This window comes from Oncorhynchus clarkii, chromosome 2 (assembly GCF_045791955.1).
Source record: "Oncorhynchus clarkii lewisi isolate Uvic-CL-2024 chromosome 2, UVic_Ocla_1.0, whole genome shotgun sequence".
Classification (NCBI taxonomy): domain Eukaryota; kingdom Metazoa; phylum Chordata; class Actinopteri; order Salmoniformes; family Salmonidae; genus Oncorhynchus; species Oncorhynchus clarkii.
Genome location: NC_092148.1, coordinates 8,763,115 through 8,783,569, shown reverse-complemented (window position 1 = coordinate 8,783,569; position 20,455 = coordinate 8,763,115). Strand labels below are relative to the sequence as shown.

At 46.2% G+C, this 20,455-nt stretch overlaps 2 protein-coding genes across 2 annotated transcripts in view; both read right to left on the bottom strand.

Moving 5' to 3' along the window:
- Positions 1–915: 915 nt before the first annotated feature.
- On the bottom strand, positions 916–8,961 carry LOC139420565 (glycylpeptide N-tetradecanoyltransferase 2). Its single transcript, XM_071170753.1, has 12 exons — positions 8,829–8,961; positions 7,880–7,997; positions 7,396–7,537; positions 5,109–5,227; positions 4,928–5,019; positions 4,124–4,240; positions 3,817–3,987; positions 3,582–3,690; positions 3,244–3,414; positions 2,211–2,378; positions 1,976–2,113; positions 916–1,845 (listed from the first exon to the last, which is right to left on the bottom strand). The coding sequence occupies exons 1-12, from the start codon at positions 8,936–8,938 to the stop codon at positions 1,825–1,827; spliced, it is 1,476 nt and encodes a 491-aa protein (XP_071026854.1). The 5' UTR covers positions 8,939–8,961; the 3' UTR covers positions 916–1,824.
- A 3,888-nt stretch (positions 8,962–12,849) lies between these two features.
- Positions 12,850–20,455, bottom strand: part of LOC139420554 (protein FAM171A1-like) — a 56,698-nt gene continuing 49,092 nt past the window's right edge. The window contains exons 6-9 of the mRNA XM_071170749.1: positions 19,123–19,239; positions 17,444–17,558; positions 17,114–17,225; positions 12,850–16,575 (exon numbers count right to left, since the gene is read on the bottom strand). Of these exons, the coding sequence (XP_071026850.1) occupies positions 14,974–16,575; positions 17,114–17,225; positions 17,444–17,558; positions 19,123–19,239 (1,946 nt within the window). The 3' untranslated portion in view covers positions 12,850–14,973. The remainder of the gene's footprint in view (positions 16,576–17,113; positions 17,226–17,443; positions 17,559–19,122; positions 19,240–20,455) is intronic.

Sequence of the window (20,455 nt, the reverse complement as noted above, 5' to 3'; positions counted from 1 at the left end):
TTGACATCGGTCGTCTTCCCTTGCTCAGAAGTTGCATGCATCAACCAATGGTTGTGTGCCACGTCATCGGCCGTACCGTCGGGCACCAGATTGCTATAACATGGTTAGCTGATACGCAAAATACCTATCCCGGCATTGTAAGATCTGGCATGTATCAGCAACGTCTGAGCCGAGGAACCTGACCATTACCTTGGTTTGGGCACAGCCCCAGATGCAGACCACGTTCACAGAGCCACATCTCAGAAACACTAAAAGCAAGTAACTCCCCGCGAGGGCAGCGTAAGAATGAAAACTATACACCTCTTTCCATGACAAACTGACTTGGTGAAAGCTATGATCCCTTATTGATGTAACTTGTAAATCGGCTTCAATCAGTGTAGATGGTGAGGAGACAGGTTAAAGACCGTTTTAAGCCTTGAGACATGGATTGCGTATGTGTGCCATTGAGGGTGAATGGGCAAGACAACAGATTTGTAACTTTGAACAGGGTATGGTAGTAGGTGCCAAGGGCACCAGTTTAAGTGTCAAGAACTGCAACGCAGCTGAGTTTTTCACTCAACAGTTTCCCGTGTGTATCAAGAATGGTCCCCTACCCAAAAGACATCCAGCCAACTTGACAACTGTGGGAAGCACTGGAGTCAACATGGGCCAGCATCCCTGTGGACCGCTTCTGACACCTTGTAGAGTCCATGTCCCGACGATTGAGGCTGTTCTGAGGGCGAAAGAGGCTGCAACTCAATATTAGGAAGGTGTTCCTAATGTTTTGTACATTGTATTTTCCCCCATGTACACAATCAACTAACTCAGTTTCTCATTGACAGGGACACTTGTTTATCTAACAGTAGTAACCATGACGACATCAGCAAACAGAACAGCTGTTTTCTCTCATCACAGGTTCCTTCATGTGCTGGAGCTGCCTGATACTCCAACCCAATACCTTTATTTATAGGTGAAGATGCCTGTTTGACAGACATGGGAGGAATGGTGACAGAACACACAACATATAAGCACAATCCTAAATATCAGAATTGTGCCCGGGAAAAAAAATGGGACCTTTTTAAAATAATATGTTGTTAGGTGCAAACACACAAAACAAATTAAAAACAATTTTAAAATAATAAAATTCTCATCCTGCATTTTGTGTTTCTCAAACACTCAGATATTAAAAAACCTAAACACACAAAACAGAAATAATCAATATATAAAATGCACCTGGGGTTGTTAAGGAGCCTTTCACTCAGTTAAGAACTTAAGATTTGTGCTTCAAATACATTCTTCCTCAAAAATCCCTAGAATCCCCTCCCCTCTTAACCGTTCATAGGATCACCAAAGTCAATAACATCTACGCTAGTTGAATCTTTCCTCTCCCACCCCCCATATTCCACACTACAGGAATAAATGTGTTCTGGCATTAAATGCACAGGTTACTACATTTCTGCACTGTCCAACAAACACGGTTACCAATGCACCTTTTTGAATAAAACAACAAAAAAACATTTTGGATGCAAGTCTTCCTTCTCTTCATGTAGTGTGTATGTGTGTACTGTACAAGAGTCTGTCTCAGGCAGAGCATGACTTCACATTCAGGATGTTGATGGTTAAAAAGAGTTATCAGTTCCGGGTGAGCAGAGAGAATGTTCTCCATGATAAAAATGATCCAGGAGAGATGCTCAAAGTGATGCACACCTCCCGATCACTTTGATTGGTTGATTGTTGTCATTGTCTTCTTCTAGTTTGGGACTACCTGTGTGTCCAGGTAGAGCGATGTTAGGGGTCAAAGAAGACCTTTGACCTCTGAGTGTGTAGCAGTCACAGACAGACTAGTTATTGAAGAACAAGGCCAACCTGAAACAGAGCGACAGAGATAGAAAAATAATGAGAATTATTGACCGATTTCCCATTATGAAATTATTTTACAGCACACCCAGGAATACACCCCACCTTGTTGACACACACACACACACACACGCCTCACCATGTCGGGGTCCATGGGGGGACATTTCCAGTTAAAGAGGTAATACTGCAGGTTGCCGTCTCCGATGCCAAATTTGAGCTTCTCCAGAAACACCTTGTTCTCCATCAGGTCCAGAGCATTAAACACATCAAAGCCTTTCTGTGGGACACACAAACACACCAATTAGATGGACGTGATCGTAGTTGTGTTGAACCTTTGTATTTATGTTGGAAAGAGTGTGTGTGCAGTAGTGTACCAGTTTGGCCAGTATGAGAGTGTCATTCATCAGGTCCAGTAGTGGAGTGTGTGTGTGAACGCTGTAGAAGGAGTAAGCAGCCTTTAGACTTCTGTGCTGTGGATGGTGCATCACTGTGGAGGGCAGGGTGTAGAAACTAGTGAAGTCTGTTAACACACCACCGGCACCCTGAGGGTAAACACAGAATAGCAAATTAAAAAAGTACTCAGATTTCAGTATCTAATTATATTGAACAAAAATATAAATGCAACATGCAACAACTTTACTGAGTTCCAGTGCATAGAAGGAAATCAGTCCATTGAAATAAATTCACTAGGTCCTAAACTATGGATTTCACATGATTGGGCAGGGGCGCAGCCATAGGCCCGCCCACTGGGAAGCCAGGGCCAGCCAATCAGAGTTTTTCCCCACAAAAGGGCTTTATTACAGTCAGAAATACTCCACAGTTTCATCAACTGTCCGTGTGGCTGGTCTCAGACTATCTCTGAGGTGAAGAAGCCGGATGTGGAGGTCCTGGGCTGGCGTGGTTACACGTGGTCTGCGGTTGTGAAGCCAAATTCTCTAAAACAACGTTGGGAGGTGGCTTATGGTAGAGAAATTAACATTCAATTATCTGGCAACAGCTCTGGTGGACATTCCTGCAGTCAGCATGCAAATTGCACACTCCCTCAACGCTTGAGACATCTGTGGCCTTGTGTTGCGTGACAAAACTGCACCTTTTAGAGTGGCCTTATATTGTCCCCAGCACAAGGTGCAACTGTGTAATGATCATGCCGTTTAATCAGCCTCTTGATATGCTACACCTGTTAGGTGGATGGATTATCTTAGCAAATGAGAAATGCTCTCTAACAGGGATGTAGACAGGTTGGGCACAATGAGAGAAATAAGCATTTTGTGAGTATGGAATATTTCTGTGATCTTTAATTTCAGCTCATGAAAAATGGGACAAACACTTTACATGTTGCATTTATATTTTTGTTCAGTATATCCATCTCATTATCTAATTGAACAGACAAAAAAAACAGACCCTTACCTCTACGACAAATGTGTCTATGATGTTGTCCTGAGGGAGGAACCAGTGTGCCACCTCCTCCTCGCCCATAGAGGGCGCCAGCTGGAAACGTCTCATGTGTTTCTGCAGCAGCTCCGTCACCTGACGCACGTCACGCCTCTCCATCGCTCGCAAGCCCGGGGTCTTAGTGTTCTACAGAGCCGGAGAGAAAGGGGAGTTATACACATACACCCAACATCACACAGGCCTGTAACCATAAAGCAAAGTTTATTAGCCCCGTCAGCTGGGAGAAAAGGGTCTTGCTCAGTGTAGGAGAGACGTGATAGATGGTGGAAGTGTAACATTGTGTGTGTTCTTACGTCTGGTAGTCTGTACAGTTTCATGGTTCTCTGCAGCGTCATGTTTCTGCTCAGGTGAGAAAATTTCACCTCCACCAGCTTCCTAGGGTTCAGAGAACGATGCCAGTACCTGTTCACAAAACACAACACTCCTGTTACATACTCTAGTTACGGTCAAATTACTACAGTTAGGCAACTTAAGCATTCTATGTATTCTTATTATGTTAGGACAAATTGATGAATTGTGTCTGTGTACCTGCAGGTAGACACAGGTTTGGGTAGTACCACTCCTGCCGTGTAGACGGCCTGGAATATACCCTCCAAGTTAACCCTTCGTGTGATCTCCCTGATCAGAACTGGAGCCACACGCTTTGAACGCAATTTCTTATGAACACACAGGAAGTTGATCTCAACCATTTTCTTTAAGCTGGAGAGGGAGAGGGAGGGAGGAAAACGTGTGCATCAAGTTCAGCACTGACATGCACCTGTCCACAACGTTGTTGATGGGTGTCCGCTGTGTGGTTAGAGCGTGTGTGGTTAGGGCGTGTGTGTGTGTGACTCACGTGTCGTAGACGTGGATATCAGCAGGAATGGCACTGATGAAACCAACCAGTTTCTTATTGGAGGAAACCCTCACCCCACAATGCCACTGGGGCAACCAGCCTGGAGGACGCAACGCCCTGAGAGAGAGAGAAAGAGAGAAGAGAAGGAGAGAGAAAGAGAGAAAGGAGAGAAAAAGAAGAGAGCGAGAGAAAGAGAAGGAGAGAGAAAGAAGAGAGCGAGAGAAAGAAGGAGAGAGAAAGAAGAGAGCGAGAGAAAGAGAAGGAGAGAGAAAGAAGAGAGCGAGAGAAAGAGAAGGAGAGAGAAAGAAGAGAGCGAGAGAAAGAGGAGAGAGAAAGAAGAGAGCGAGAGAAAGAAGGAGAGAGAAAGAAGAGAGCGAGAGAAAGAAGGAGAGAGAAAGAAGAGAGCGAGAGAAAGAAGGAGAGAGAAAGAAGAGAGCGAGAGAAAGAGAAGAGAAGGAGAGAGAAAGAAGAGAGCGAGAGAAAGAGAAGAGAAGGAGAGAGAAAGAAGAGAGCGAGAGAAAGAGAAGAGAAGGAGAGAAAGAAGAGAGCGAGAGAAAGAAGGAGAGAAAAAGAAGAGAGCGAGAGAAAGAAGGAGAGGGAAAGAAGAGAGCGAGAGAAAGAGAAGGAGAGAGAAAGAAGAGAGCGAGAGAAAGAGAAGAGAAGGAGAGAGAAAGAAGAGAAGGAGAGAGAAAGAAGAGAGAGAGAGAAAGAAGAGAAGGAGAGAGAGGAAGCACAGTAGTTTAGACAGAGGCCAAACACACAGACAGTTTAACATAATCTAAGTAGAGTATGGATTTGACTTACCATTTGAGAAAGCTGGGTGAGTAATCAAATCTAAACATGTTGTCATCATCCTCCACATAGTTCTCATTCAACAAGGTGTACAACTCCTTCAGCTGAGAGAGAGAAAGACAGTCTTAGTAAAGTCTTCTGTCTGGTGGCAATGAATATAAACTTTTGAACACAAAGAAACATACACACTCACCACGTCAGCGTTGCTGAGGTCCAGCGTGTCCCACATAAAGCCCTGTGGTAGAGAGTAGGGCTCCTGTCTGATGTTGTCCTTGTCAGCCTCCATGGGCCCATGGCTGGTTACAACCTCATCTGCCAAAACACAACCAGCCAATCACAACCAACCAGCCAGCCAATCACAACCAACCAGCCAGCCAATCACAACCAGGGGACTTGAGGAAATACAGCCATTGTGTTCTTACTATAACAATGTGCTTAACTTTCTCTGATTGTGGGAGTACTGTATCTGTAAATATTTACAGGGCCTATAGAAAGTTTACACCCCCGTGAACTTTTTTTGCGCTACAAAGTGATCTTGAAATAGATTTGTCTTTTTTTGTCATTGATCTATACAAAATACTCAAACATCTACACTTTTACAAATGAATAAACATGTTATACTTAGCCTTTTCAAACCCCTTGTTTAGACAAGCCTAAATCAGTTCAGAAGTAAAATGTGGCTTAACAAATCACATACGTTATATGGACTCACTCTGTGTGAAATAATAGGGGTTGACATGATTTTTGAATGAATGACTGCTCCTTCCTCTGTCCCACCATACATACAACATCTGTAAGGTCCCTCAGTGAAGTATTGAATTTCAAGCACAGATTCAACTACAAAGACCTACTTGAAAGCCTCATAAAGAAGGGCAGTGATTGGTAGATGGTTAACAATAACAAATCAGACATCGAATACATCTTTAAGCATGGTCAAGTTAATAATTATGCTGTGGATGATGTATTAAACCACCCAGACACATTAAAGATGCAGAAGTCCTTAATTGAGCTGTAGGATAGGAAGGAAACTGCTTAGGGATGTCACAATGAGGCCATTGGTTATTTTAAAACAGCTATAGAGTTGAATGGCTGTGATGGGAGAAAACTGAGGATGGATCAACAACATTGTAGTGACTCCACAATAATGACCTAAATGACAGAGTGAAAAGAAGAATACAAATATACAGAATACAAATTTTCCAAAACATACATATGTATGCAACAAGGCACTAAAGTAATACTGCAAAGAAAACACAGCAAAGGAACACACTTTTTGGCATAAATGCAAAGTCTAATGTTTGGAGCAAATTGAACACAACACTGAGTAACTGCCTCCTTATTTTCAAGCATGGTGGTGTCTGCATCATGTTATGGGTATTCTTGACATGGGCAAGTAATACCAGGAGGGAGCTAAGCCCAGGCAAAATCCTAGAGGAAAACCTGCTTTAATCTGCTTTACACAAGACACTGGGAAAGGAATTTATATTTTAGCAGGACAATAACCTACAACACAAAGCCAAATCTACACTGGCATTAATGACCAAGAAGACAGCGAATGTTCCTGAGTAGCCAAGACAGATTTTCAAGCAGATTTAGGTCAAAACTATGTCAAGACTTGAAAATTGCTGTCTAGCCATGACCCCCAACACCTTGACAGAGCTTGAAGAATGTTGAAAATAAAATGGGCAAATATTGCACAATACAGGTGTGCAAAGCTCTTATGAGACTTACCCAAGGAGACTCACAGCTGTATCGCTGCCAAAGGTGTTTCTACCATGTATTCACTCAGGGGGTTGAATACTAATCTAATCAAAGTATATTAGTATTTCATTTTTTCAGCCCGCCTGGTGTTCAACATTTCCAAGTTCTCCCATGTCACCCCGCACACTCCACTGGCTTCCAGTCGGAGCTCGCATCCACTACAAGACCAGGGTACTTGTCTACGGAGCAGCAAGAGGAACTACCTCTCCTTACCATCAGGCTATGCTCAAATCCTACACCCCAACCCGAGCACTCTGTTCTGCCACCTCTGGTCTCTTGTCCCTCCCAACCCACGGGAGGGCAGCTCCCCCTCAGCCCAGTCCAAAAATAAATGCCTCCTTACTAGCTCTGACTAAGCTGATAGTAAGTACATTTTTCCTGAAAGTAGCTATGACTGTGATATGTGGTTGTCCCACCCAACTATCTTAAGATGAATGCACTAACTGTAAGTCACTCTGGATAAAAGCATCTGTTAAATGACTAAAATGTACATTTATATGAATATATATATTTGAAAACATTCTTCCACTGAGTATTTAGCATAGATCATAGACATGAAAATCACTAATAAATTAATTTGAATCCCAATTTGTAACATAATGTGAAGAAATCCAAGGGGGTGTAGACTTTCTATAGGCACTGTATGTGTAGTTTAGTAAAAGTGTGTGATCGAGTGTGTATGTCTCACTCACTGTGTGTGTGTGTGTGTCCCTACTCACTAAGTTTAGGTACTGGCTGTGTGTCCCAGAACTGGTACTTGTGTTTGGTGGCCTCGTCGATGCTCTTAGCTGGTCCCTGGCAGGACAGCAACTCCATGGCTCTCTGGATGTCCTGCAGCTTCTGCATGGGCAGCCCTGGGTTCTACACACAGGTGAGAAGGTTAGAACAGAGCGAGAGAGAGAGACAGACAGAGAGAGAGACAGAGACAGAGAGAGAAACAGAGAGAGAGACAGACAGAGAGACAGAGACAGAGAGAGAGGCAAAATCCCAAATGGACCTCTTACAACCTATGCACTTGTGAAGATCTGAGAGGATTTGATTGGTATATGAAATATGGTGTAACTTCCACTTAGCCTATCTCAGGACAGGGTGGTGCTATTACCATATTGCTTAAACCTGTCAAATCCAGTCAGATCTCCACAAGTGCATAGGGCTTGATTTGGAATTGGGCCAGAGCAAGAGGGGGAGAGAGCGGTTAGTCACCTTTATCTCCTGTGAGTCTGAGGCAGAGTCTGACTTGGCCCCTCCAGAGCTCGGCTTCTCTTTCTTTCTCTTCTGTTTCTTCTTCTTCTTCTTAGCCCCCAAGTCTCCCCCCGGACTCCTACACACACACAGATTTGATAGCTAGCTGGCTACATCTCTGCTCTGGAGTAAAGGTTAGCTGGTACTATTGTCATGCTGAATAATTCAAGTCAGGCTAAAAATGGGGCCAGATTATGCATACCCCACTTGAGTTGCCGGACATTTATAAATCCACGAGTACCGCTGTAGGCTATAGTGGGTATACCTCCGTGGGTGTAACCGGAGCAGAGTAGCAGTCACTCTGCCTAACAACGTTAGTTTACATACTGTTTTACGTCTAGCCTGCTGCTGTAACGTCAGAGAAGGACAGCCAAGGATATGCGCTGCTGTTAGCTAGCAAATGCGCCAGCAGTATAAAACTAAACATTTAGTAAGATAAATATCCATTTAGCTTATGTCATTCCATTGACAATTGCTTTAAATGCGAACAAGTCAATCATACAGGCTACTCGCATGCTAAACTGGCAATTTAACTAGCTGGCCAGTTAGCTTGCAATAACTACACAACGCCTAGCACGCCGAGTCTCATTCATTCAAATGAAAAGGTACTAAGCTAGCTTTCATTTATATGGCTACACTGCCATGACATCCACTAGCCAGCAGGATTATACAACACTTGCTACTCAGACGACTGAGAGGGCCATCATCACATAAAAACATTATGTGATAGAATTAACGAACAGGGCATATATGGTCCTTGGTCGTAAAAACACTAACGTTAGATGTATGCGCGAGCTCATTATCCAAAGAAACTCATCCACCCCCTACACAGGACCGAGCCATCGGAGCGTGGACGCGTGCTGCCCCGGACTGCTGCGTTTTGTGTCTGGTTGGTGAAGCCGAGCCTCACCCTTGCATGTGTTCATTCTCCTCCTCGTTATCGCCATCTATTCCGCAGGTGTCCTGGTCGTCCAGCTCCAGGCTCTGCTGACTGGCTGCGGACTCACTATCTTCCGCCATTATGGATGAAAACCTATATATATTTTAAAAAAATATGCTGAATGAACAGGAGACAGGGAGGGATGGGAAAAACAAAGAGGTTAGTCGAAAATAGCGCCATCTGGTGCCCAATCTCCTCACAGCACGTTTGCAGAGCAGTAGGCTAAGTTCCCAAATCACATCGAAACAAGGAAAGATCAGTGATACACTACATTACCAAAAGTATGTGGACACTTGCTCGGCGAACATCTTATTCCAAAAGCATGGGCATTAATATGGAGTTGGTCCCCCTTTGTTGCTATAACAGCCTCTACTCTCCTGGTTAGGCTTTCCACTAGATGTTGGAACATCGCTGCAGGGACTTGTTTCCATTCAGCCACAAAGGCATTAGTGAGGTTAGGCCTGGCTCCAGTGGTCGTTCCAATTCATCCCAAAGGTGTTCGATGGGGTTGAGGTCAGATGCCCTGTGCAGGCCAGTCAACTTCTTCCACACCAATTTCAAAACATTTCTGTATGGAACTCACTTTGTGCACGAGGGCAATGTCATGTTGAAACAGGAAAGGGCTTTCCTCAAACGGTTGCCACAAAGTTTGAAGCACAGAATCATCTAGAATGTGATTGTATGCTGTAGCGTTAAGACTTCCCTTCTCTGGAACTAAGGGGCCTAGCCTGAACCATGAAAAACCATCCCAGACCCTTATTCCTTCTCCACCAAACTTTACAGTTGACAAAGCATTCGGGCAGGTAGCGTTCTTCTCCTGGCATCTGCAAACCCAGATTCGTCTGTCGGACTGCCAGATGGTGAAGCGTGATTCATCACTCCAGAGAGCACGTTTCCACTGCTCCAGAGTCCAATGGCAGCGAGCTTTACACCACTCTAGCCAACGCTTGGCATTGCGCATGGTGATCTTAGGCTTGCTTGTATGCGGCTGCTCGGCCATGGAAACCCAGGTCCGGAAGAACAGTTCTTGTGCTGACGTTGCTTGCAGAGGCAGTTTGGAACTTGGTAGTGAGTGTTGCAACCAAGGAAAGACACGCTTCAGTAATCCAGTTCTGTGAGCTTGTGTGGCCTACCATTTCGTGGCTGAGCCGTTGTTGCTCCTAGATGTTTTGTTTTCACTTCACAATAACAGCACATAGAGTTGACCGGGGCAGCTCTAGCAGGACAGAAATTTGACGAACTGACTTGTTGGAAAGGTGACATCCTATGACAGTGCCATGTTGAAAGTCACTGAGCTATTCAGTAAGGCCATTCTACTGCCAGTGTTTGTTTATGGAGATTGCATGGCTGTGTGCTCGATTTTATACACCTGTCAGCAACGGGTGTGGCTGAAATTGCCGAATCCACTAATTTGAATGGGTGTTCAAACTTTTGTATATACGGTACCAATAAACATTTTGGACACATCTACTCACTCAATAATTTTTCTTTATTTTTACTATTTTCTACATTGTAGAATATTAGTGAAGACATAACTATGAAATAACACATATGGAATTATGTAGTAACCAAATTGTTTTTAAACAAATAAAAATATACTTTATATTTGAGATTCTTCAAAGTAGCCACCCTTTGCCTTGATGACAGCTTTGCACACTCTTGGCATTCACTCAACCAACTTCATGAGGAATGCTTTTCCAACAGTCTTGAAGGAGTTCCCACATATGCTGAGCACTTGTCAGCTGCTTTTCCTTCCCTCTACAGTCCAACTCTTCCCAAACAATCTCAATTGGGTTGAGGTCGGGTGATTGTGGAGGCCAGGTCATCTGATACAGCACTCCATCACTCTCCTTGGTCAAATAGCCCTTACACAGCCTGGAAGTGTGTTTTGGGTCATTGTCCTGTTGAAAAACAAATTGTAATTTCACTAAGCGCAACCCAGATGGGATGGCGTATCGCTGCAGAATAGTGTGGTAGCCATGCTGGTTAAGTGTGCCTTGAATTCTAAATAAATCACAGTGTCACCAGCAAAGCACCATCACACCTCCTCCATACTTCACAGTGGGAACTGTGATCTCCATCCGTTCACCTACTCTGTGTCTCACAAAGACACGACGGTTGGAACCAAAAATCTCAAATTTGGACTCATCATATCAAAGGACAAATTTCCACCGATCTAATGTCCATTGCTCGTGTTTCTTGGCCCAAGGAAGTCTCTTCTTATTGGTGTCCTTTAGTAGTGGTTTCTTTGCAGCAATTGGACGAGGATGGCCTGATTCACGCAGTCTCCTCTGAACAGTTGATGTTGAGATGTGTCTGTTACTTGAACTCTGTGAAGCATTTATTTGGGCTGCAATCCAAGGTGCAGTTAACTCTAATGAACTTATCCTCTGCAGCAGAGGTAACTCTGGATCTTCCTTTCCTGTGGTGGTCCTCATAAAAGCTAGTTTCTTCATAGCGCTTGATGGTTTTTGCGACTGAAATGTTCCAGATTGACTGACCTTCATGTCTTAAAATAATGGACAGTTGTTTCTCTCTGCTTATTTCATCTGTTCTTGCCATAATATAGACTTGTTTTTTTACCAAATAGGGCTATCTTCTGTATACCACCCCTACCTTTTAACAAGGCACACATGTTAATGGAAATGCATTCCAGGTGACTACCTCATGAAGCTGGTTGAGAGAATGCCAAGTGTAACAGGCCGGCTCATAGCCTGTGGCAAAAATGAGGGGACGCGAACAACAGGTATAGGCCAATCAAAAAGGTTCTTTATTGTAAACAAAACTATTAACTTTAAACAAAGAAAAAGGAATGAGGTGTGAAAGTATCATCATGTAGGGTGTATGTAAAGTGCAGGGATGCATGAATCTGTGTGTGTGAATGACTGAGTGAAAACTATGCAAAACTACAAAGGAACAAACAAAACAGGATCATACCTGGAGGAGCAGAGAGAGAGAGATTAGTGAAGCAGCAGTTTAAATACCCTAAGCTCCAATCACTAACGACCCTCCTCTGCCTGCAGGAGGAACCGCCCCTGCACTGCAGAGGGGCCGTGTGCAAAGCTGTCATCAAGGCAAAGGGTGGCTACTTTGAAGAATGTCAAATATAAAATATTTTTATTTGTTTAATTTTTTTTGGTTACTACATGATTCCATGTGTTTTGACATCTTCACTATTATTCTACAATGTAGAAAATAGTAAAAATAAAGAAAAACTCTTGAATGAGTAGGTGTGTCCAAACTTTTGACTGGTACTGTATAGCATAGATCAAACATTTCCATCATATATTAAAAAAACAACATCAAAATTGCCACGCTATGGAGCGCGTCTGTCAGCTACTGAAATCAGGGGGAAACGGCTGAGCTGCAGGTTCTCTGGCCATTATGTCCCGATGGAGGGTTGATATGCTGCTCCATTAAATCCGCCCGTAACCGATAAAGCCTTGAGGGGGGAGTCAGGTTCTCTGGCCATTATGTCCCGATGGAGGGTTGATATGCTGCTCCATTAAATCCGCCCGTAACCGATAAAGCCTTGAGGGGGGAGTCAGGTTCTCTGGCCATTATGTCCCGATGGAGGGTTGATATGCTGCTCCGTTAGTAACTGCCAACGGGTAAAGCCTAGAGGGGGGAGTCAGGTTCTCCCACTCAGCAAGATGTTGATTGATTTCCTGTCTATATATAGGTCCGTCAAAAGGAGCATGAAATCTGACAAGCCTAATGGAAACGAATAGGTCAACCATAAGGGAATGAAAAGCTTTACCATAATTCAGTGTGGTTCAGTAATGTAGAACATGTAGCCATGACTACTGCTTTAGTTATCAGATACATTAACGTGAACCATGCATCTGGATACAGTCTAACCCTGAAGCTTGCACACATTTGACGTTGATCTACAGAGCATGACTCAATGATGTTCTACTTACTCTACTACACCCAAACATGCTCTATAGTCTCTAGACTAGTGCTAAACAATACACAGAAGATGCAGAAGTCCAGTTTGTCTCTTTATTCAGAATAATAAGCGTAAATTATAATACAAGCAACCAGTTAAGACATTCAGAATGGATGGAACAGTAACATACAGTACTCTCCCAGAGTGGTTACTATGGTGATGGAGTACAGCGCAAGAGAGAGAGAGAGAGAGAGAGAGAGAGAGAGGGGATGAGGGGTCATTCACAACACTAGCTCACATGTCAACATGTAAAGGAAAGAACTATATACACTGTAATGCCTCAGATGTCATATGCTGTCACACACACACGACCTGCAGTATATTGTCTGCACGCACAGATATGAACACTCAGGCATATGCTTGTGCAGAAAAACATGAGTACAGACAGAGACGGGCACACAGAGGCAGATGCAAAAGTCAATAAACAATCTAGCTACGGCCACACAGCATCCTCCCTTTGTGACTGAGGAGAGGAGAGAGGGGGATGCTGCATGGTCTGCCAGGGACAGAGGGAGGAGAGGAGAGAGGGGGTTGCTGCATGCTGTCTGCCAGGGACAAAGGGAGGAGAGGAGAGAGGGGGTTGCTGCATGGTCTGCCAGGTACAGAGGGAGGAGAGGGGGATGCTGCATGGTCTGCCAGGGACAGAGGGAGGAGAGGAGAGAGGGGGTTGCTGCATGGTCTGCCAGGGACAGAGGGAGGAGAGGAGAGAGGGGGTTGCTACATGGTCTGCCAGGGACAGAGGGAGGAGAGGAGAGAGGGGGTTGCTGCATGGTCTGCCAGGGACAGAGGGATGAGAGAGAGATGAGGTAGTGGAGGGTTAGAGCTCAACAGGGGAGAGGAGAAATAAATAGCTAGCTGAACTGATCAACTAATGTGTACGAGTCAACTTGTTCAAAGGCACTTGGAAAACGAGGAAGTCGATTATAGTGGTTTCCAAACGTCAGGATGCGGTTTGGTTTCAGAGAAAAGGCTTGGGTGTGTGTCTGTTAAAACTCTGTACTTACAGTAAGGGAAAAAAACGCTAAAACATATCTGAGTAGAAAATAGCATAAACGTATTTGAGTAAAATAGTTTGGCAACTAAAATCACAGAGTACTTAAAATGACAAAACAAGGCATCTCAAGCAACTGTATAAAAGTGATGCATAGCCAGCCGTTCAGAGCAAAGTATGCCGAAGTCAGTGGTTCAACACACAAAACCTTCATATAAAACCTCACTGGTAGAGTGCTGCAATATCAACAGTCACCAACAGAGGGGGCTGTATCCCATTATCTGATTCACCAGTCGTGTGGATGGGAAACTGAAGTTACACACACACCAATCTAAGGTACCCTAACGTTGGAAAATGGAAACCTAAAAAAATAACAAAACAAAATATGTTTTAGTGTCACATACACTGGATAGATGCAGCCATAGTAGTACGGCGCCCCTGGAGCAAATCAGGGTTAAGTGCCTTGCTCAAGGGCACATCGACAGATTTTTCAACATCTTGGCTTGGGTATTCGAACCAGCGATCTTTGCGTTACTGGCCCACCGCTCTAACTGCTAGGCTACCTGCCGCCCAGATTAAGACCTGTGGGGGGAAAACTGATCGTAGATCTGTGCCTCTGGGCAGCATTATACATTAGAGTAGCTTCCTTTCCTGCTGTATGTATATCCTGTCCTAGTTACTGATCTGAAAACACTACTACTCCTTCTACCTAGACCTGCCAGTAGACATCCGCCATATTGCTTTTACTTGTCCGATGCTTTTCAGATCAGTGGACTGAAGCAGATAAGACTGAGGAAAGGAGGCTGCTGCTAAGTATTGAAACACACATTGTCTGTCTCTACTTTATTCCACAGCCCCTTTTTGCTGACACAGCTCATTTACTAAAGGCATAGCAGTTGTGCATTACATGTTCTCTGGCGTTGTTAAGTTTGTTTTTAGTTCAGGAGTTCATCTGTATCACTCAGACAAAGTCTCTATGGCATGTCTAGTCAGTGGCCTGTCCATGTAGTGTGGGGCTATGATGATACACAGGAAGGATTAGACATTAGAATGTATGGAGTTCCAACTGTTCCAATCGTTTCCATTCACTGACAGTTCCATTTAGCTCCCAGTGCAGAAGTACTTCCTTCTTCATGTCACTCTGGGGCGGGGTGGTGGGTGGGGAAGTAAGGTCATTTGAGGTTAAAGACTGCCAGTAGGGGGCGCTCCTCCCGCTTCTGCCAGGGGCTCTTCTTCTCCTCCTCTCCGTGGTCGTCAGGGGCAACAGACAATAGGGCCGTCTGGTCATGCTCAGTCCTGAAGACAACGCCTTTTGTCTCTGTGAGTGGGGGTGGAGAGGAGGAGGAGGAGGAGGAGGGGGAGGAGAGGGGTGAAGGAGCCTCTTCCTGTATCATCCCCTCTCCTCTGTGTTCCTCTTCCTCTCCTCTGTCCTCCTCCTCTTCCTCTACTTGTTGATGTCCCTGTGTGTTCTGCAACCCTGGACCTAAAGGGCTGTCCTGGGGGCTACACTCAGGAGTCTCCCCCTCCAGGTCATCCACATATACCAGCTGGGTGTAGGCCATGGCAGGAGGGCCGCTCTTTGTCCTCCCCCTCTCTCTGTCTTTCTCTCTTTCCCTCTCTCCTACCTTCCTCTCTACCTCCCTCCCCCTCCGCCCTGCTCTGGGCTCATTCAGGTCCACCCCGGAGTCCAGACTTGCATCGTTTCCGTTGACATGTCTACCACCACTGTTGTTACCATGGCTACCTCCTCCACCTGGATTCCCCTTGGCTTGCCCAGCCCGCTGCAAGTCTATGTAAGAGTGTCTGATGGCGTTAGACCGACCGTCCAATGAGACGAACCAGGCGTGCGGGTGTGTGAGGGGCTTCCCTCCCCGCAGTTCCATCAGTTTCCTCTCAGCCAATAGCGTGTCCTCGCCGTTCATTTGCGTAATACCTGCCTCCCCAAGTGCTGTCGGGATAGACAGGGACTCTGATAGGCTGCTCCACTCCCCTTGCCCCTCTCCTTGTCCCTGGTTGGCTGAGGCGATAGCATAATCGGCGTGTGTTTGCCCCAGGGGCTGCTGGGGGTGTGATGCGTTGAGCTCAGCCTGGATGGTCTCCAGGTCACTCTGCTGGTCAGTCTGTAAGAACAGGGCCTGGCCACACAGCGGGTGCTCCCCCGGCAGGCGCATGTAGTGGGCTGGGATCACCAGGGTGGGCCGGATCCTCCTGGGGTAACCGTCTCCTCCACTCAGCAGGTCCACGGAGCCACAACACAGCAGCTGGCCCGGCCTGGGGAGGGAGAGGGGCAGGGAGCCCAGGTGGTCCACAGACCGGGACAGGAGGTAGTCTGGGGGTCTGCGCTCACACCCCTCCCCTCTGATAGGGGAGACAGGTGGGGAGCAGGGAGAGGTAGCCTCACGCACACTAGTCCCGCCCTCCCCAACACCACTCAATTGACTTGCTGACGCCTGCACCTGATTTGAAGAGGAAAGTCTATCTGGGAGCTGATTGATGGATGAGCAGATGGAGGTGTATGATTGGCGGTAGTCGGCATCCGTCCCGGCGGAGAGGGCTGATTTAAACGGGAACGTCTCCACAGACTGACGGTAATCTCTGCTGCGCGGCGTCAGGTTGCCTAGCGACGAGCCATGACGACTTCGGCTGTGGTTTCCTAGCGACATGCGACTGTGGTTGCCATGGGAGACCAGGTCATGGCGATCATAGGAGGAGGGTTTTAGCATGGGCGTGGTCATGTCGGGTTCGGCTGTCGTAGAGACCAGCTCCAAATGAACCTAGAGATGTGATAAGGTTTTAGTGTCAGTTTCACAGACAGTAGCGCTATGCCATTATCTAACATGCTCTTCAAACAGAATACACAGAACACACAGGGAACAATACCATCAATACACACTAACACAAAAGTGAAAAAAACTCAACAGAATATTAGCTGTGATTATAACAATAGAAAGTGCAGTGGCAGTTCCAAAGTGCAGTGGCAAAGTGCAGTGGCAAAGTGCAGTTCCAAAGTGCAGTGGCAAAGTGCAGTGGCAAAGTGCAGTGGCAAAGTGCAGTGGCAATGTGCAGTTCCAAAGTGCAGTGGCAAAGTGCAGTGGCAGTTCCAAAGTGCAGTGGCAAAGTGCAGTGGCAAAGTGCAGTGGCAAAGTGCAGTGGCAAAGTGCAGTGGCAAAGTGCAGTTCCAAAGTGCAGTGGCAAAGTGCAGTTCCAAAGTGCAGTTCCAAAGTGCAGTGGCAGTTCCAAAGTGCAGTGGCAAAGGGAAAAAGCATGTTAGTATGAAGAGACCAGTGGTCCCTGGCCTGGATGTTGACTGACCTCGCTGCTGATGAGGTGGGACATGGAGGTGGACTGGTCTCTCTTACTGCCCTCCAGACCAGACGACAGAGTCAGCTTCCGCTGGGACAGACGAGGCTTCACACAACCACGCCTGGAAAGAGACAGAGACAGGGAGATAGTGAGGGAGAGACAGGGAGAGAGAGAGAAACGGGGAGACAGGGAGGGAGAGACAGGGAGAGAGAGATAGTGAGAGAAGGGGAGAGGAAAGAGATGACAGTCCTGTTGAAACTCAAGACTACTTCACTGACGCACAAGACACACTTATGACAGTCGGCAGGGAAGTCCATTGATCCAGACAGACGGACAGACCTGCAGTAGTACAGTAGTAGACAGAGCAGGCAGAGGAGGATGACAGCCATGCCTCCCAGTATGGCCAATAGGAAGACTGTGTGGTACGTACTGATGTCCTTTGCCACCACCGGACCTGCAGAAACAGACACATTCTTATGTTTTTTTTAAAGGTTCACAGAGGAAGTTTTACCTGTTTTAAATGTGTGTGTTGGTACCTGTGTCTAGTGGGGACGTGGTGTGTGTTGGTACCTGTGTCTAGTGGGGACGTGGTGTGTGTTGGTAGGTACCTGTGTCTAGTGGGGACGTGGTGTGTGTTGGTACCTGTGTCTAGTGGGGACGTGGTGTGTGTTGGTAGGTACCTGTGTCTAGTGGGGACATGGTGTGTGTTGGTAGGTACCTGTGTCTAGTGGGGACATGGTGTGTGTTGGTACCTGTGTCTAGTGGGGACGTGGTGTGTGTTGGTAGGTACCTGTGTCTAGTGGGGACATGGTGTGTGTTGGTACCTGTGTCTAGTGGGGACGTGGTGTGTGTTGGTACCTGTGTCTAGTGGGGACGTGGTGTGTGTTGGTAGGTACCTGTGTCTAGTGGGGACATGGTGTGTGTTGGTACCTGTGTCTAGTGGGGACGTGGTGTGTGTTGGTAGGTACCTGTGTCTAGTGGGGACATGGTGTGTGTTGGTACCTGTGTCTAGTGGGGACATGGTGTGTGTTGGTAGGTACCTGTGTCTAGTGGGGACATGGTGTGTGTTGGTACCTGTGTCTAGTGGGGACATGGTGTGTGTTGGTACCTGTGTCTAGTGGGGACATGATGTGTGTTGGTACCTGTGTCTAGTGGGGACATGGTGTGTGTGTTGGTAGGTACCTGTGTCTAGTGGGGACATGGTGTGTGTTGGTAGGTACCTGTGTCTAGTGGGGACATGGTGTGTGTTGGTACCTGTGTCTAGTGGGGACGTGGTGTGTGTTGGTACCTGTGTCTAGTGGGGACGTGGTGTGTGTTGGTAGGCACCTGTGTCTAGTGGGGACATGGTGTGTGTTGGTACCTGTGTCTAGTGGGGACGTAGTGTGTGTTGGTACCTGTGTCTAGTGGGGACATGGTGTGTGTTGGTACCTGTGTCTAGTGGGGACATGGTGTGTGTTGGTAGGTACCTGTGTCTAGTGGGGACGTGGTGTGTGTTGGTACCTGTGTCTAGTGGGGACGTGGTGTGTGTTGGCACCTGTGTCTAGTGGGGACATGGTGTGTGTTGGTAGGTACCTGTGTCTAGTGGGGACGTGGTGTGTGTTGGTACCTGTGTCTAGTGGGGACGTGGTGTGTGTTGGTACCTGTGTCTAGTGGGGACGTGGTGTATGCTGGTACCTGTGTCTAGTGGGGACATGGTGTGTGTTGGTACCTGTGTCTAGTGGGGACGTGGTGTGTGTTGGTACTTGTGTCTAGTGGGGACATGGTGTGTGTTGGTACCTGTGTCTAGTGGGGACATGGTGTGTGTTGGTACCTGTGTCTAGTGGGGACATGGTGTGTGTTGGTACCTGTGTCTAGTGGGGACGTGGTGTGTGTTGGTACCTGTGTCTAGTGGGGACGTGGTGTGTGTTGGTACCTGTGTCTAGTGGGGACGTGGTGTGTGTTGGTAGGTACCTGTGTCTAGTGGGGACATGGTGTGTGTTGGTACCTGTGTCTAGTGGGGACGTGGTGTGTGTTGGTACCTGTGTCTAGTGGGGACATGGCAGCCACCCAGTATCCCAGCTGAGGGGCGATGTAGGTTAGGCTGAGCTGGTCTCCCTCCCTCTGGACATAGCCCAGACTGCTCTTCAACCAGGCCCCTACAAACAAACACAGAGAGAGTTAGAGATATACTCTTCAACCACAGTAAATTAGTGTAAAGCTTTAGGCCTTGTCACTGTGCTGATGCAGTTCTCCAGCCAACCACTGGGAGGCAGCAGACTCACAGTGACACAGTCATAACTCACACTGGCCAGGAGCCATATGAGCTAGAATCATCATAACATAGCCAGACACAGTCATTGTGTAAGATGATGTAACACGACCTGGACAACGATCTAATGTCAGTTTTTATTTCGTCACCATTGGTATGATAAGGATTTGTGGTATGTAGGCTGAACCAAGATCTGTGTATGAGAGGGGCTATGACAGTGCAGCAGTGGTCTCTGCAGGGGATTCTCTGTCTATTATAGATGATCTGATGCAACCCAATTAGAAGGGAAGAACTAATGTACAGGGAGGGGGAGAGAGAAACAAGAGAAGGAGAGAAATGCCTGTGACTCAGCATATTTATGAAGCGCTTCGCCTCCCTCACACACACAGTTGTCATCGATCCCCAAGATCCAAGCACAGCTAAGCACAGAAACAGCCCAACCCAGCACAGCCCTGTCCTTTTGAAGAGTCAACTCTCACTGGATGACCTTTTACATCAGTGTATTGTATCCTCTGGCTGTAAGGCATCACACACACACATAAACACACGCAAGCATGCACAGAGTCAATACTGGTCACCTTTACATTAGTCCTAGTCCTTTGTGAGAGTTTGTAGGAACGTCATCATGAATTCTGTTCAGATGTGAACTGGATGGTATTGACATCATTAACTCCTCTCTGTAATGTATTGGCATCATTAACTCCTCTTTGTAATGTGTTGACATCATTAACTCCTCTCTGTAATGTATTGACATCATTAACTCCTCTCTGTAATGTATTGGCATCATTAACTCCTCTTTGTAATGTGTTGACATCATTAACTCCTCTCTGTAATGTATTGACATCATTAACTCCTCTCTGTAATGTATTGACATCATTAACTCCTCTCTGTAATGTATTGAGTCTGGATGGTAATTACATCATTAACTCCTCTCTGTAATGTATTGACATCATTAACTCCTCTCTGTAATGTATTGAGTCTGGATGGTAATTACATCATTATCTCCTCTCTGTAATGTATTGACATCATTAACTCCTCTCTGTAATGTATTGACGTCATTAACTCCTCTCTGTAATGTATTGAGTCTGGATGGTAATTACATC